The sequence below is a fragment of the Mangifera indica genome, unplaced genomic scaffold (genome assembly GCF_011075055.1).
Source record: "Mangifera indica cultivar Alphonso unplaced genomic scaffold, CATAS_Mindica_2.1 Un_0033, whole genome shotgun sequence".
Lineage (NCBI taxonomy): Eukaryota > Viridiplantae > Streptophyta > Magnoliopsida > Sapindales > Anacardiaceae > Mangifera > Mangifera indica.
In genome coordinates this window covers 190,353-206,731 of record NW_025401125.1, presented here as the reverse complement: position 1 = coordinate 206,731, position 16,379 = coordinate 190,353, and the positions used below count along the sequence as shown (strand labels likewise).

The window sequence follows — 16,379 nt, the reverse complement described above, 5'->3', positions numbered from 1 at the left end:
CTCATTCTCGTTCGCTCGTTATATGTTAGAAAAATAAAACAAAATAACAGAAACAAAGTAAAGGGCACAAGAAGAGATACAGAGAGGTCCAACATAACGTTATTACATTTCATCACAGCGTATACACAAGTTGTGTAGAATAAGAACAAGACTGAGACACAGAATACCCACCACCCCTTCATTAGGGAGATTACCACAGTAGGAGATTGTCAGCACAAAAATAATAAAAACAAACATCTAACTTTCCGAGCTTGGAAGAGCTCATTGATTGTGCAGAACAGAATACTACTAACAAGACGAAGGAAAAATAAAAAAAATAACTGTACAGAAATGATGGCCAAGCTGCATCCCACAACTCTCTTTCAGATCATGCCTTAAAGATGGTTTACTCACTAAGATAGACTCACAAGCATGTCTGCAAAAAACGAAAGGAATCAAAGCCACCAACTTAAATAGCACTTACCAGAATTGTTGGCTTTCCCCTCTCTTCTGAGCCATTAGATTATAACTGATGATACAAGGGTTTCTATGTGACTACTAATCTCTTATACTGTTGTCGTCAAACTCAGCCTGCTATAAAGCAAGCCAAAAGAAATGCAAGAAAAGAACAGTATAAAGAAAAGCATTGAAAGAAAATACACAAAAAAACTGATTCAAATTATCAGATACTTGCCTTATAACTGGTTTTCTGCACAGTTTCTGAGTCCATTCCGCCCATAGATTGCAAAACTTCTCCGAGGCTAGTATTTGGCTTCACAAGAAGAATAAAGAAACAAATATTAGGTAGATTGGTCAGAGCTCATAAACAAATCATCTTCAAAATGAAGAAACAAAAACCTGTAAGATTTGAAAGTATTTCTTACACATGGTTCTCCAAATAGGGTAAAAATGCCCAAACAATCCAACTTCTAAGATATGATACAAATGACACAACCAGGATTTTAGTCGTCATTCAAATAAAATCAAGAACATAAATAGAATTTCCTTAAATTATTCTTTATGTCTCCATTGCATTTGTAATCACAATCTACATGACTTGAAATTATAAGAATTTAGCACTTAACAGAATCATGTCAAGAATAGAACCAAGAAAGCTGGTAAATTGAAAACCAAAGCATCAAAATCATGAAAGATGAATAGAAGTTAAGGAACTTAAATCCAAAACCTCTAACTCTCCCTGCGTTCCATTGTAAAATACTCCACTGCCATCAAGATTCCCATTCTCCGAGAGGGATTTAGAATCTGCATCACAAGAATCGCTTTGAGAAGATCCTAGGTTATTGCTCCCTTCAACACTCCCATCAATGCTTCCATTATTTCCCTCAGTGCTACCTGCTACTGACTCATTTCCAACATCATAACTTGTCACAGATGTATTGCTGGAGTTTAAGAGATTTCCAACCTCAGCAATCTCCTGATCCAGCATCCTTTTATTTGGGTTAATCGGGCCTGAATTTGATCCAGTCCTAGAACTCAAGCTACTTGGTGCCATACGCTCTGGAGATGCAGAATCCTGCTTCTGAGGGCTAATGGACTGTCGTTTTCCTGGAGTATCTTGCTCCATAGCATCTGTATCTTTTTTCCTTTTAAATAATCTATCACCAGATCCAGTCTGATGTGCATCACTGTCTTCACAGCATTGCTTATCAGACTGCAGCTGAGATGAAAATTTTGGGTGTCGAGATCGTTTATAACCTTCTGGAAAAACATAAGAAGGAATCTGCTTACGACGAACATGAGAAACACATATTTCCATCCCTGGCTTCCAAAACATATACATATTTATTGAATGCTTAAATTCTTCAACTGTACCACGAATATCAAACTGCTGCCCCTCCTGGACCATTTCTCCTCGTTTTCTTTGTAAGCCCATAAAGAATGCAGAATGGGAGCATGGCTTGGATGAATCTACATACTCATGAGGATAAGGATGGCATTGCAATTTGCCATATGTGTCACGCTCAATCTGCATATTTCACAATGGAGGATATGATTACGCTATAAAAAATGGGGAATCTGTTCACACAAATTTGCAAATGTATGGATAACTTCAACTTTGAGACAATCTTCCCACACTCAAAGCATCTCAAAGCCATAAACATTACCATCAGAGTCAGCTGCCTTAGTCGAGATTCCACCCAACCTTTCCAAGTTCGCAAATCATCAACATCAGCTGCAATTATGTCAACTTGGAGATAGTTCTTGTAGCCTTCAAAAAACAAATATGGTTCAAACAGAGCACTCCATTGAGCTTTATTCAACTCTATTTCCTGAATTTAGGCAAAAAGTAGACCAGAAATCAGTAGTTAACATTGAACATGACAGAAAGAAAATCCAAACATGAAAGGAAGAAAATTATCTAGTTTCTCACCTCACAAATCTTTTTACCGTATTGAAACTGATCCATCATAACACGGAGAGTGCTTGTTGACACATTATAGCTAGAATTCATGCATGGGTAAGCAGGTGTTATGATCGGCATATGATGGGTTTTGTCACGAGGATTTTTACGAGGGTCCCAAACAGAAAACCCAAGCTCAGCCTCCTCGATTGCACATAGCATGACTGGGTTAGGCCAGCGCCATAGTGTGTAAACCCGAAAAAACCGAGCAACAATCATGCTAGGAACAGCATTAGGGTAAAGCTGGCATACACGAGCTGTGAGAAGTGCCCAGTTCACACCACCAAGAAATCCAGTCACCTAAATACCAAACATGGAGACAATAAGAAATCAGGAATAACAAATAATTCAGTCAGTAAAAACTGATTCACTTACATTAGAGTAAACACCACGCCTTTTAGCCCAGAACTTTAAACATCTGAGCGTTGTGCAAAAATGCTACAGTGCATAGAAAATTTAGGCTTAGTAATATAAGTAGAAAATAGATAATAAGGTAAAATTATAAAGAGGGGGTCACATGTATCCAGTAAAACACATACGAATCATCTGATACAAAACATTTCACCTCAACATTTGGAACAAGCTTAAGAATTTGATCTGCAACACGACATCCATTGAGACTCCGAACAGTTGGTTCATCAACATCATACAATACAGATATGTCAGAGATGTCCAAATCCTGTCAGACAATAAGAAACAACAACTCCATTCAGCTTCACCAATTATTATGGAGAAAATGACAATAAGGAAAGTTCTGCTTCCCCAAAAATCCCATTTCAATAACCACAACAACCCCACAAAACATGTTTAACTGCTGCAGACACTCTCACTAAATAAAAAAATAAAGCATAGAGTTTGAAACTTCAGACTCACACATCTCTTTCCTACCTTATCATTTGCTCATAGAAATAACATTAAAACAGTAGTAATATGCCTCCAAACATAGAAGAACTGATTATTTGCAGTAAAAGCACTCATCTACTAAGACAAAGTAGTTCATCACAACCACTAAAATACTATGCACTATCATATCAGTCAATACCATTTCATTCACACTGAAGAGCTCATATTTAATGGGCAATAAACAATGAATATCTAATAAGGATACCAAATTGTAATTTGATTTCAATATTAATATCCAAACTGGAACAGTGAAGATGTATGCACATAATTGAAAAAAGAGAGTAACAATCCGCATATAATAGTTGGCAATCAATTATATGAATGTAATATAAACTCACTTCTGGTACAACCAAGAGAGAGATACTTGCGTATAGAAGGTCAATTGATATTCCATCAAACTTAAATTTCATCACTGGGACATGAGCATCTGGAACAGGCTGCAGTTCTGTAACTTCTTCCATTTCTGCCAGGATGTTATGTAATATAAAGAAGAAATCTTCCTGCAAAAGGCCAATGGATTAGATACACAAAAATAAAATCGTTAGAAAATTCAAATAAATAAGATAACCTAACTTCAGTTTTTACCTCTCGATTGACATAGGATGGTCCAACACATAGTGTGTCTATGTCAGCACCAGGACCATGTACCTAACACCGTAATAAGATTAAGCCAGATCTCCAAATGATGTAAGATAACATGAGAATCAAATGGCAATCAGATGAAAAACTGAAGTGCTAACAAGTTACACAATTAGAATACTAGCAAGTACAAGAAGATTGACCAGGTCTCCTTTGTCGCCAGAACAGAACAAGAAGAAGATGGTGACAAGAACAAGTGAACTCTTCACGATTATTTAAAAATAAAAAAAAGAGAGATGCACTGCCACTAAACCATACCCCAAGACGATAAGACCCGAAAGTAAAAATTAAAGCATTTGCATCCGCCACCATCTGATCAGAGTATCCCCTCAAACGAGTAAGATCCTTCACCCAATTTTTAACAATCTGTGCGCATAAAGGGAGAGGTTATGTGAACTTGGCAAGGAAATATAAATACAGAAAGCACAGATCAAAAAGTACAGTTAAGCAAAAAATTAGGTATTGTAATTTTATAAAATTTTGTATGATAATTTTATAAAATTTTTTACTAAACCTACCTTAAATATCAACTATAAGAATTTATTATCTCGGGTGATACAATTATATAAAGATGAATTCAGGGAGACAGCACACCGAACAATGCAAGCATAATTTTCAAATTTTGGACCTCCTCATTTATATCCCAACCATTCTTAACTCTTAATTTAACCTAGTCATTTCCAGGGAGAATCAGTCCAATATATTCCAACTAAACTTTCTTACTGTTGCAGACTTGTTAAAATCTTCAAAACAGAGCTAAGACTTAATCAACGCAAATAAGAAATAAAATAAAAATGCTATCAGCTGATACTAAAATAATTTATCAAAATTGACCCACGTTTCACTTCTATATAAATGAAGCCAATCTAGATACAATACACTGAAACCACATATACCCTCTACAACTATGAACACGTTCGAAAACAAGCTAAATTTACTGTCAAGCAATTAATAGAACAAAAAAAGAAAATAAAAAAAATAAAAAACCAGACTTTAAATTTCACAATAATTCAAAAATACCACAAGAAAGAAAAGATAGTAAACACCTGTCTGATTCGACCCAGAACCTCTTCTCTCTTCGCTGCTTCCTCTTTGCTCTCATAAAGCCCGGCTTCAACCAAAAACTGTAAAGACAAAACAAATAAGTGAAAACTACAAACAGCAAAAATTTAAAACAATTACAAAATATAATAAAGAAGTTAAAAAAAAAAAAACCTTCTCTAATTCGAGGGTTCTCTGAATATCAGCCTCTGTCGGTCCCAACATCGATATTGGCTTCGTAACTCCATACTGCTTAGGTGGATGAGGCGGTGACGGTGCCGTTGTCGATGGTGGCGACGCGCTCATTCTCTCCGAACTCAGCATCCCGATAAGCGCTAAAAGAGATCCTAATTTCTCAAATTTTTTACGAAATTGTAAAAACCGAACAACTCAATGTCGCAAACTGAACGCAAAAACCAGGAACTCAACAAATTTTAAGACAACCTATAGATAATTGAAGACAAACTCAAAACCCTAAAGAAAATTTTTAATTGACAGGTTCAGATCTAATTCCAATTGAACCCAAAGGAAAAGAGAAAGAGAAAGAGAGAGAGTTCTGGGTTGATTTTTATGGGATATTTTAATGGGTGAATCGGTGCTTTTTATAATATCTGTGTTTTTTTTAAATTTTTTTGTTGTCTGTTTTTCGTTTCCAATCCGGATTCGGAATGAAGAGTTAAGCAGTGTGCGTTATTGGATTTGTACTACTCTTCGTTTGACACGTGTCAATTGTTAGCTTTGGCATTTGAAAACGTTGTCGTTTTGGGGATGTGATCCAGATATTATTTTGATTGTAAAATCTTTGTTAGACATGGGATGGGTGAAACATTTGAAAAGATCCAATGAAATTTAATCTTATATCTTTTAATTAAATTAACGCCTAAAGTCCAAGCATACAAAATTCAAAAATATAATTGTACAAAATTTCTTCCTTCTTTGAAGTATACTACATGATAAATTTATAAAATGTTGATATTTACATTAAGTATATTTTTCTAAGATTGAATTTAATGGGGAGTATCATAATAATTCATAAAGTAGAATACACCCAGAGGAACTACTGGTGGAATATAATTTGAATACCCCAGCATTAAAATTATTAATAATTTAAATAATAATTATGATTAGCATTTGGTTGGTGAGTCCTATATCATCAGTATCTTGTTGACACGTGTTTGTTCAGAAACACAATCATATGGTTAACATTTGATTCAAATCTTATGATAAAATTAAAAAAGACAGCAAATACAAAAAGAATAATATTCTAGACGCTTTTCTTGACTTAGCAGTGCAAAAGAAATGAGCGTTAAGACAGGCTGTGTTTTGACACGTGCTTCATGAGTTGATTGTCGAGGAGACTTGTGTCTTTTTCCAATGTTTTTGGTACGCTTGGCAATCCCAATGTCTCAATTCCAAGCTATACCAACGTTTTGTTTTACGTTTTAAGAATTTGAGATATTGTATTAAGCTTAGTCTGCCTTGATTGTTGATAACAACAATAAACATGTTCCACGACTATTTCACCACGTGGTTTGGTGGTCACCGAACTCGCGGGTGGATGAATCATGAGGGAGGGGAAGAACAATTTGCGCATCCTCAAAGAGAAATAAATCCTTTATGATTGATCCCCTAGGGGCATCCATCTTCAATAAGGGTCACAGGTGTAGTATAACCAATAGAGTATGACCCACCAAAAATTTTAAATATATGAATTTTTTATTTTAATTAAAAATTACACTTTTTAAATATATATTTGTGATTTCATTACAAAATTTATATTACTAAATATTATTAAATAACAATCATACATCATTGTTCCATTATAAGAGAGAAATGATATATATATATATATATATATATATATATATATATATATATATATATGCAAAAGTTGATTTCTACTGGAGCTATAAAGAATTCTTTAATGGAAAATATTTTTTATAATGAAGGTTGTAAAAAATTAATTGGATTAACTATTGAATGATTGTCAAATCACAGACATATATCAAGAGAGATAATTTGATATTATTCTCAACGAAAAATTTATACAATGTTTTTAGAAGATGAAGAATAGTCGAGGCTATCACTATTGACATCATATTGTTTTAAAATAAAAAGATATGATATTTTATGACTACAAACAAATACATACTCATAGATCAATTAATCTAGTCTTTTGGGCACCACTCTTGACCTCGTATTTTTGTTTGTTTATTGACTGAAAAATCATGCTCGCAAATTTCATTACGTGCACCCGACCGTGTCCATTGCTCATGGGGTAATATATATGTCTCATTTAATTGTTAATCAAATTAAATTAAAGCATTAGTGCATCAACTTTAAATAAATAAAATATAAATAGTAAAAACTTCAATTACATTATATATTTACCTACAATGTTTCGTTTCTTGTAAAACTATTTTTGTAAAATACCCTATATGAATTCAACAAGTAGAGCAACTGACAAGTATAAGTGTGTCTTATTAATACATTAAACAATTCTACAATGTTAGTTATTATTATATCATATTTTATACTTATATGATGAAACCTTGGCCATCACTCATAGTCTAATTTTTGTAAGAATTTTCACCATCACAATCTACATAAAAAAGCACATATAAGATGTATAAGATGATTTTACTTAAAATATAATTCGCCACTTAAGAAGCAAAATCCATACATTTTAGTGGTAAAATTTTAATCCATTCGAATATAAAGTCATTAAACTAACACCCAAGCCGTTACTCTCTCCACATGCCAAATAAGTATATACCCCAAAATTTTCATTGTTCGTGTACTCACATATCAAGCGATAAAATTTAGTTACTTTCATGTTTTGTGAGTATTATAATTAATCTCCTATTTTTTTCTAATTGATATAATATGATTAAATAATTTTAAATTAAAAATAAAATAATATTTAATTATATAATAATTTATTATTTTTATATTTATTTTATATACTTAAAATATACATATATAATTTCTGGTAAAATGAATCTTGTTTGAACATATTAGGAATAATCCTTAGGCAATATATACTTTAATAATTGTAGCTATTTTATGATTAGTCAAGACCCGTTCGTCCTTTTACGGAAATGGGCCGACATGGGCTGGAAATTTTATTAAGTGACAACAAAATTATAAGGGGGCTAATCGTGCAATAATAGAAGTGGATCAGATTGATTTATGAGGGTTTTATTTTCCTTTTTGGCAACAATTTGTCCCAAAAATGTGACTGCCGCACAATTATCTTAATTTTTTTAAATGGAGACAGATATTTAAATTTGATCGGATGATGGCAGTAAAAGCACTTATGGGCAACAAAACAAAAGCACTTTACTGCAACACTTTATTGCCAATTTAATTGATTTCTTTTACATTGATGAATTGCCTAATAAAGATTTGAAATTTAGGGTATTTAGTTGCGTTTTCATGTCTTCATTTTTAATATATTTCAAAATGGTTGTAAGGTCAAATCGTTTTGAAGTTAACCCTTGGACTATAATTAGATTTAACGATTAAAGGATAATGACTAATTTAATTCGAGCCTAAAACATATGATAGATCTGATACTTAAATATGATAAGATAATATCAAATTTAGAGTTCATAAAAAAAGTATCTCCTGGGGTTATACCAAAAAAAATATATTTATTAAATTTTACGATATAATATATTTGTAATAGTTATTTAACAAAATATTAATTTTTACATAAATTAAACTATTATTGATGTAAGAATAATTTCATTTATTTAAATTTAAAATTATGGGCCATGGCCATAAGAAAGAAGATATTTAAATATACTTTTCCCTAAAAAGAAGTTGTATTGTACATATGGAGGAGAGGGAAGAGAAACAACACAAATAAATTTGTATCATTCTTGTAATATTCTCGAATTAGTGAGACTATCATATATGTAGACATTCCAATTATCAAGTCAAACCACATCAGAACTTTTATGTCACATTTATTTCTTTTATTCATTTTATTAAATACTCTCACTCGTAACAAACTTGTTCGACTATTTCACATTCTAATTATTATTATCATAGTTTATCTTACACAAAATTCTAGATTATATATATTAATTGGTACAAAAAATCATATCAAAAAGTTAGTTTTAGAAGGATGATACAAACATATCTTGCACTTTTCAACTTTAATGATGACTAAGGAAAAATGATATTGAAAATAGCAGACAACTGGTCATTAAATAGTTCAAAAAGTAGTCCAAAACTTCTCTCCCGAGGCTAGTTCATTTTCAAAACTGGCCTTAACAACCTAAGTAAAAGATTACTCCTAGAACTCATATTGATCTCCATGATCATTGCATACTTTTAATTTGCTGAATTTGGTTCCAAGAGGGAAACCACTGTAGATATTTTCACACCCGAAGAGAAAGACTCCACCAATCTCCCTTAATGTCAACAAGAGCAATAAACACATTAGCCTTTTTTGGCTCCTAATTTAGATCCATTTGACTAGACGTCACTTAAAAGCATTTAGAAGCAATAGTCATACCTTGTCAAGCTTCATCAAGGTGTCATTATAGGAAAATACATGTAATCCTTAAGGCTTCCAAACCGTGATTGATGACAAAATAAACAATTGAGCTTGCCTAACAATAAGGCCATAAACTTACAACTACTTTAATGCTTGTTACTGCTCTCCATGGTAAGTGGGCCTTTATGTCTCAGTGCTTATCTCTTCTTGACTATTCATAGTCTGTTTTGTCCAATCTATCAATTTGTGTATTAAACCGGCTCACTATTTAATTACAATACGTTGCATGATCTAAGCCACCCATACCATACCTTTAGTAGATAACAACTACAAATGTCAAATGACGACCTCTCATCAACAGGATAATATTCATTCAATGTACCAAGACACTTATCTTATAGTTGATCTGAATTCTTTAAGTGGAATAACTCATCAAACTTATAAACTAGACATACATGACCACTTGAAAGTCTATCAAACCTCTTAAGATAAGGTAATATAATTGTTTTTTTTTTTTTTTCTATCAAAATCACTCAATCAAATGCAACAACATCAAATTGTATGAATATAGTTGTATAATTTGTTTATATAAGTAGTATTATTTGTTTTCGAATGTAATATGAAACAAACTATGAAAACAGTAAAAATAAATTTATATATCATTGAAATAAAATTATGGCCAAATAACTATTTCCCACCCAAGATTTGGTGCAAACCAAACTTTTCACCCATTAACTATTAAAAATCCAAATACCCACTCTTCTATTAAATTTTACTATTACTGTCAAGGTAAAATTGTTATTCTAAGATTTTATTTAAAAAAATCCTATTCCCATCTTAGTTTTAAAAAGTAATAATTACATCACTAGTCTCAAATTTTCAAGGTTTAAAACTGATTCCCCTCCCTGCCTGCCTAGGGTTTACACACCTATATATTTTTCCCATTACAATCACACCAATCTTTTAAAAAATTTCAGTTTCACCCTCATTCACCTTCAGTTTCTAGATCACTATCGATAACCTTTTCTCTTTGATTCTGACATCTCTACTATCGAGAATGAGTCACCGACATAATCTCCATGCTATATCGTCGTCATCCAATGCAAAAATTGGTCAAAATCAAGCGAGATCTCTCACTTGATTTTGATCGATTTTTTTTGCATCAAATGACAACAATATGATATGAAGATGGATGCTGACAGCTCATTCTTGGTGGTGGAGATATCGGGGATGGTTGTCATCGACAATCTGGAAAACTTAGATTGGAGTGGGGGTGAAACTAGACTTTTTTAGAAGGCTTGGGGGGGAGGTGTCAATGCAAAAAATACAGAGGTTGTGTAAACCTTTGACTTAAGGAAAAAAATCAGTTTTTAAACCTGAGAAATTTGTCATCAGGAAGAAATTGTTAGTTTTTAAAACTAAGATAAAAAATAATTTTTTAAAATAAAATATCTAAATAATAATTTTATTCTCGTTAGTAACAGTGAAATTTAATAGACGGATGAATATTTAAATTTTTGACAATTAGCAGATAGAAAGTTTTGTACTATACCTTGGATGGGAAATAGTCATTTGGCTTAAAATTATTCAAATGTGCCATTTTCAAGTTGTTTTCCATCAATATCAACTCCATAAATTCTCATTAATCATCAAATTCAATGGCAAGATCCCCATTCAAAAAATTAAGATAAACGAAGAAAAAACAAGATCTTGACTCAAAATTTAAACCTAACAAATCAATTTTAAAATCCACCTTAATCACATCACTCTCTCAATAACTAATTACTATTTTTATCCTCCTAAATATTGGCTAACAAAATTTTAGTATCCCAAGAAAAATATAATAAAATAAATAAGCAATTTTACAATAGTACCCTCTATCCACTCCTCTCTCTTAGTAATGAGTATCACTGTCTCTTTATTGCCAAAAAGGATTCAAAATCTGATTTAACTCCCAAGTATAAATGAGCCCTTTAGAGAAGATTGTGTGCAGAAGTTCTAGTGTACTGAGCTAATGATCATGGAAGCTCAGCGAAGAAAAAGATACGGAAACTTAAAGATCTTCTCTTAACCCAACTGGGAAAAGAGAAAACTTCAGACTTTTTATTTTTTTTCACTCTTTCCGTAGTCAAAGGGTTGAAAAACAGTGAGTAAATCAGAAATAGCAAGAATTTGGTTGGTCCATTTGCTTTATAAGTTGTTCGATAAAAAGTTGAACCAAAATAGGAAGGTGGTTAGGGGTATTTTCTTTTGTTTTAGTAGTTTGAGTGGGTTAGGAAGTTGAAAAGAGAGAGAAAGATTGAATTTTTATTTTTTTTTATTTGATTGAAAGGGAGGGAAGTGGAAGGCTTTTTGGTTTGAATTTGAGAAGGTGAGTTGAATCTTCTACTGTTGGTTGTGGAAATTTTGATCTATGAAATTATGACGACCTTTTTAGTTTTTACTTGCACTTTAAATTTTGTATGCTGCTTTGTCTCTAATTGTTGTTTTTGTGTTTTTAGTGAGATTTAAACCTTATTTTATAGTAATCCTTTTATGACATTTCTGAATCTTTCAGTGTCATCTTTTTGTCTTGTAATGCAGAGTTCTTCACGAGCTTGTGTCAGATTTTCTTTTCAAAATAAATCTTAAGAACCCCCCAAATGTTCATCCATTTTTCACTTTAAGGTTTCGATTCTTTGTTTAATATTATATTTTGCTCCAGACTGTTCTCATCAGTTCTCTCCTTGCAACCTGTAAAGATTCCACAGATCTCTCAGTCCTTTAAACACCACCTGTTTCTTTTGATTCAGTTTTTGAAACACATTTTGTTTTCATTTCTCTTGTTGCTTTCTTTTAAGCCCCGGCCTTTTATTTCTCAGGAACTCCACTTGTCACATTGTTTCAGTGCTTCACATTTTTTTATCCCCTCTAGTTTTGTTTCAGTGCTTCAAACTCTACATAAACAGAGGGAATAATAATGTTTCGTGAAATATTTTAACGTCCTCTTTTGTTTCTCTTGTAATCAAGTTCATCTTCTTCAGTGGCAATAGATATGGGCAAAGCTACAAGGTGGCTAAAGGGCTTGCTGGGGATGAAAAAGAAGAAAGAAAAAGACCATTTAGAGAACTCATTTTCAGATTCAAATTCAAGTTTCAGTGACAACAAGAAGGAGAAGAAAAGGTTCAGTTTTGGCAAGTCATTGAAAGACACAAGTGTGAATTCTCAGATTCCTCTCAACATTGCAGCTAATATTCCAGCCAGAGACATGGAATGGCTCAGGTCGTACATTACCGATTCAGAAAGTGAGCAGAACAAGCATGCAATTGCTGTCGCAGCAGCCACTGCAGCTGCCGCCGACGCAGCAGTGGCTGCGGCACAGGCAGCCGTGGCGGTTGTGAGGCTGACTAGTAATGGTAACAGGTCTCTTTTGAGTATAGGGAAAGAGACGTGGGCTGCTGTGAAAATTCAGACTGTGTTTAGGGGCTATTTGGTATGTGGGATTTTTCTTCTGATTCATTTTCTTGCTATTTTCTGCTCAAATTTGATTCCAAAAATAAATTTTTTCAAGTTAGTAATTTTATATTTCCAATGTTTCTTTTAAGTAAGGTATGTTTGTGTTACAGTGCATATAGTTATGGTAGTTTAGCTGATTTTGCTTAATTTTCTGCCATTAACGTACGGTAACTAACATTCAAATGGTAATGGAACAGTAAAAATGTGCTTTTTAACTTTCGATTCTGGTGCTTTTTAACTTGTTCTTTTACTTGGAATTGTAAGAATGTTTAATTCATGTTTGTGGTGGTGCTTTTCTTGATTTTTACTCTCATGTCTGCTCTCAAAAGCTGGAAATGGATTATATATTGTTGATGAAACACTACATATGCTTTTCTGGGGTCAATGTAGGAGATGGCTACTACTTTGACTTAGCCTAGTTTTTCTACTTCTTGTTTTCTGGTCCCCCTCCTCTCCCCTGAATTTGAATTTTTGAATTTTGAAGCCTTGTTTTCTGACTCTGAGTTTCTATTGTTGCTGTTTACTTTTTTGTTAATCATTTTGGCCATGATTGGTGATTTACAATGGCTTTGAGGCCTTCTGCCATTTGCTGATAAATGAAATAGTTTTGCATTTCTGTATATTTGATCTCATTTTGTTTAATTTCAGGCCCGGAAAGCCCTTAGAGCTTTGAAGGGATTGGTGAAGATTCAGGCTCTTGTTCGAGGGTATCTTGTCCGGAAACGGGCAACTGCAACTCTTCACAGTATGCAAGCTTTAATCAGAGCTCAAACTGCAGTCAGATCTCAGCGTGCTCGCCGCTCTTTCAATAAAGAGAACAAGTTTCAACCAGAGTTTCGACCACGAAAATCCATAGTAAGAAGCCTTCTTATTTAGAATCCGTTTATGTAGTAACATTCGAGTCTCATTCGTAGTTATTGTGATTGTTTCCAGGAAAGGTTTGATGAAACAAGAAGTGAAATGCATAGTAAAAGAATACCTGTATGTCTTGAGAGTCCACTTAATGGATTTGATGAAAGTCCTAAAATAGTTGAAATCGACACATTCAAGCCAAGAACAAGGTCTCGTCGCTACAACGCTGTGTTATCTGAGTTTGGTGATGAGCTATACTACCAAGCAATGTCATCGCCTCTTCCATGTCCAGTTCCAGCTCGAATCTCCATCCCCAATCACCCAAAACATCCAGATTTCGAGTGGTGCTTTACTGGCGACGAATGCAGGTTCTCCACGACCGCACATAACACCCCTCGTTTTGTGAATTCCGTTCGATCAAGTGTTCCTCTAACTCCATCAAGAAGTATGTGTGGCGACATGTACACCAGGGCCTATTCCAACTTCCCTAATTATATGGCAAACACACAATCGTTCAACGCGAAATTGAGGTCCTACAGTGCGCCAAAGCAACGACCGGAACCAGGGGCAAAGAAGAGGCTTTCTCTGAACGAAGTTATGGCTGCAAGAAACAGCATAAGCAGTGTTAAAATGGAAAGGTCGTCCTGTATTCAAGTTCAAGAAGGATTGAACAAGGAAGCTTAATGATAAATTTGGCAAAAGTTTTTATTTTCTAGTTTTTATTTTTTTAATGTTAACAAGCAAAACAGGATAGAACAAAAAGTGCTTGTGTAAATTCTTTCAGTATTTCTTACTGAATCTTTGCCTTCTTATGAAATGAGAGAGCTTTCTAGTTTATGTTCCAACCAGAAGGCATTTGAATCTCAGAAAAAAAAAAAAAAAAGTGAATCTTTTATTGATGATACGACTGCACCATCCTTGTTTGTTGTTAAAAGCATAATTATTAATTTTAAGAGGACTAAATATTCAAAAGTTAGCAAAACTGGTGATAAATAAAAATTTTTAAAAAGAAATTCTAGATTTGAATTTTTATTACACTTATAAAATTTTAATTTATTTTTTGGTTAACAAAAAAATCATTAAGGGGCATTTTGGGTATTAAAGGTGTTGACAAAATCCTTATCCAGTTTACTAAGGCCTTGCCATGCATCATCTATCCGACAGCATTTCGTGATAAGATCTCGACATTTTATCATGATTACATTTTTGCCCACGCTTTGTTGTTGTAATTGCATACAAGTGTGTATCCTTTGTTGAAGACAAGTCTTATTTCAATGCCTTCACATTTTATGATTTATGTTATGCTGTTACTATCTTTATATTATATTGTGTTTTTAACTTTACAATATAAATATTATTCTATTTTGTCGTATACTATACACAGTTATCTTATAGCATTTTATATCATTTATCATTTATTTAAAAAATAAATCATATCATAGATTTTTTAAAATAAATTATTTTTTTGGAAATAATCTGTCAATAAAATTAATTTTAAATATTTGTTAATTTGGGTAATTAATTGTAACAATACTCATTCTATTTATTTACAGAAATTTATTTATTAAAAAAGTTTGATTATTTACCAAATTTGTGCATAATTTTATCTACCATGCACTCATTTAAAAGAATAATTTAAATAATCATAAGAACCCATATTTTTTTAATAAAAAACAATTTTAAAAGAATAATTTAAATAAAAATTTGTAATTCCAATAAGGTGCCTCTCTCTAATAACAAACACCCCACTCATTGTTTAGAAATTTGAATACAAGAAAGAAACATTGATAATCTCTAAGAGGTTCAAAAGAATTAATTGTTTTTTGGAAGCACTTTTTACCAGAGCATTTAGGCTTATGCCATTCAAACAAATCTAGCCTAATTAATTATTAATTAATTAATTAATTAATCTAGGATTAGTGCTAGTGCCTTGTAATTTGGACCATTTGAAAAAAGGGTTTTGTGTGGATTAGTATTAGATAAAATTTAAAGAGCCATAATTGCATTAATTACTATACAAGTTTCGAATGAAAACAGCTTATGACCTTTCTTTGACTATCTTGGAATGCGGTTTTGGACATCGTTGGAACTGAAGAAAAAACAACAATGTGGCGTGGGTGGGTTTACTGGCCTATCCATGTGTTAAGCACTACTTAAACCCTAATTAATATTTGGATTAGTTCTTAATTATTATTCCTATTTTTTTATTTTATTTCTAAGTAACTCTAAGAAAAAATTAGAATAATTGGAAGCATGAAATGGAATTGTCCGCATAGATTGGACCAAAATTGGCTTGTGTTCAGAGCCTTACAAGACTCAAAAGCATCGAAAAATATAATTCATATATGAAAAAAAGAAACATTTGATATTTGTATATATTATTAAAAAATTTCAATTATTAAAAGTATATTAACTTAATATAATTCGTCTCTTTATAAAATAAAATTTCATTTATCTTCATCCAATGAAAATTGTTATCAATATTTAAGTTTTGATAAGAGAAGAAAAAATTTGAGAAAATAATGATTGTTAATATTC

At 32.5% G+C, this 16,379-nt stretch overlaps 2 protein-coding genes across 6 annotated transcripts; one reads left to right on the top strand and one right to left on the bottom strand.

Moving 5' to 3' along the window:
- Window positions 1-77: 77 nt before the first annotated feature.
- Window positions 78-5,649, bottom strand: LOC123206349 (nuclear poly(A) polymerase 4-like). 3 transcript variants are annotated; one of them, XM_044623526.1, is made up of 12 exons: window positions 5,159-5,649; window positions 4,990-5,067; window positions 4,202-4,309; window positions 3,890-3,952; window positions 3,643-3,804; window positions 2,967-3,080; window positions 2,777-2,839; window positions 2,372-2,701; window positions 2,106-2,270; window positions 1,166-1,966; window positions 674-751; window positions 78-573 (listed from the first exon to the last, which is right to left on the bottom strand). In XM_044623526.1, the coding sequence occupies exons 1-12, from the start codon at window positions 5,306-5,308 to the stop codon at window positions 538-540; spliced, it is 2,148 nt and encodes a 715-aa protein (XP_044479461.1). In that variant the 5' UTR covers window positions 5,309-5,649; the 3' UTR covers window positions 78-537. The 3 variants fall into 3 exon arrangements, with proteins under 3 accessions (XP_044479461.1, XP_044479462.1, XP_044479463.1); XM_044623527.1 differs by having other exon boundaries at window positions 78-570; XM_044623528.1 differs by having other exon boundaries at window positions 442-573; window positions 670-751.
- A 5,779-nt stretch (window positions 5,650-11,428) lies between these two features.
- On the top strand, window positions 11,429-14,686 carry LOC123206348 (protein IQ-domain 26-like). 3 transcript variants are annotated; one of them, XM_044623524.1, is made up of 4 exons: window positions 11,429-11,865; window positions 12,527-12,966; window positions 13,638-13,844; window positions 13,923-14,686. In XM_044623524.1, the coding sequence occupies exons 2-4, from the start codon at window positions 12,529-12,531 to the stop codon at window positions 14,523-14,525; spliced, it is 1,248 nt and encodes a 415-aa protein (XP_044479459.1). In that variant the 5' UTR covers window positions 11,429-11,865; window positions 12,527-12,528; the 3' UTR covers window positions 14,526-14,686. The 3 variants fall into 3 exon arrangements, with proteins under 3 accessions (XP_044479459.1, XP_044479458.1, XP_044479457.1); XM_044623523.1 differs by having other exon boundaries at window positions 11,430-11,865; window positions 12,518-12,966; XM_044623522.1 differs by having other exon boundaries at window positions 11,430-11,865; window positions 12,504-12,966.
- The last annotated feature ends 1,693 nt before the right edge of the window (window positions 14,687-16,379 follow it).

Coding starts and splice junctions, on each gene's coding strand:
- LOC123206349 (XM_044623526.1), bottom strand. CDS start 5,308: ATGCTGAGTTCGGAGAGAATGAGCGCGTCGCCACCATCGACAACGGCA. Junction 3,805..3,889: donor CATCCTATGTCAATCGAGAG/GTAAAAACTGAA, acceptor GGCCTTTTGCAG/GAAGATTTCTTCTTTATATT. Junction 2,271..2,371: donor ACGGTAAAAAGATTTGTGAG/GTGAGAAACTAG, acceptor GCCTAAATTCAG/GAAATAGAGTTGAATAAAGC.
- LOC123206348 (XM_044623524.1), top strand. CDS start 12,529: ATGGGCAAAGCTACAAGGTGGCTAAAGGGCTTGCTGGGGATGAAAAAG. Junction 12,967..13,637: donor CTGTGTTTAGGGGCTATTTG/GTATGTGGGATT, acceptor GTTTAATTTCAG/GCCCGGAAAGCCCTTAGAGC. Junction 13,845..13,922: donor TTCGACCACGAAAATCCATA/GTAAGAAGCCTT, acceptor GATTGTTTCCAG/GAAAGGTTTGATGAAACAAG.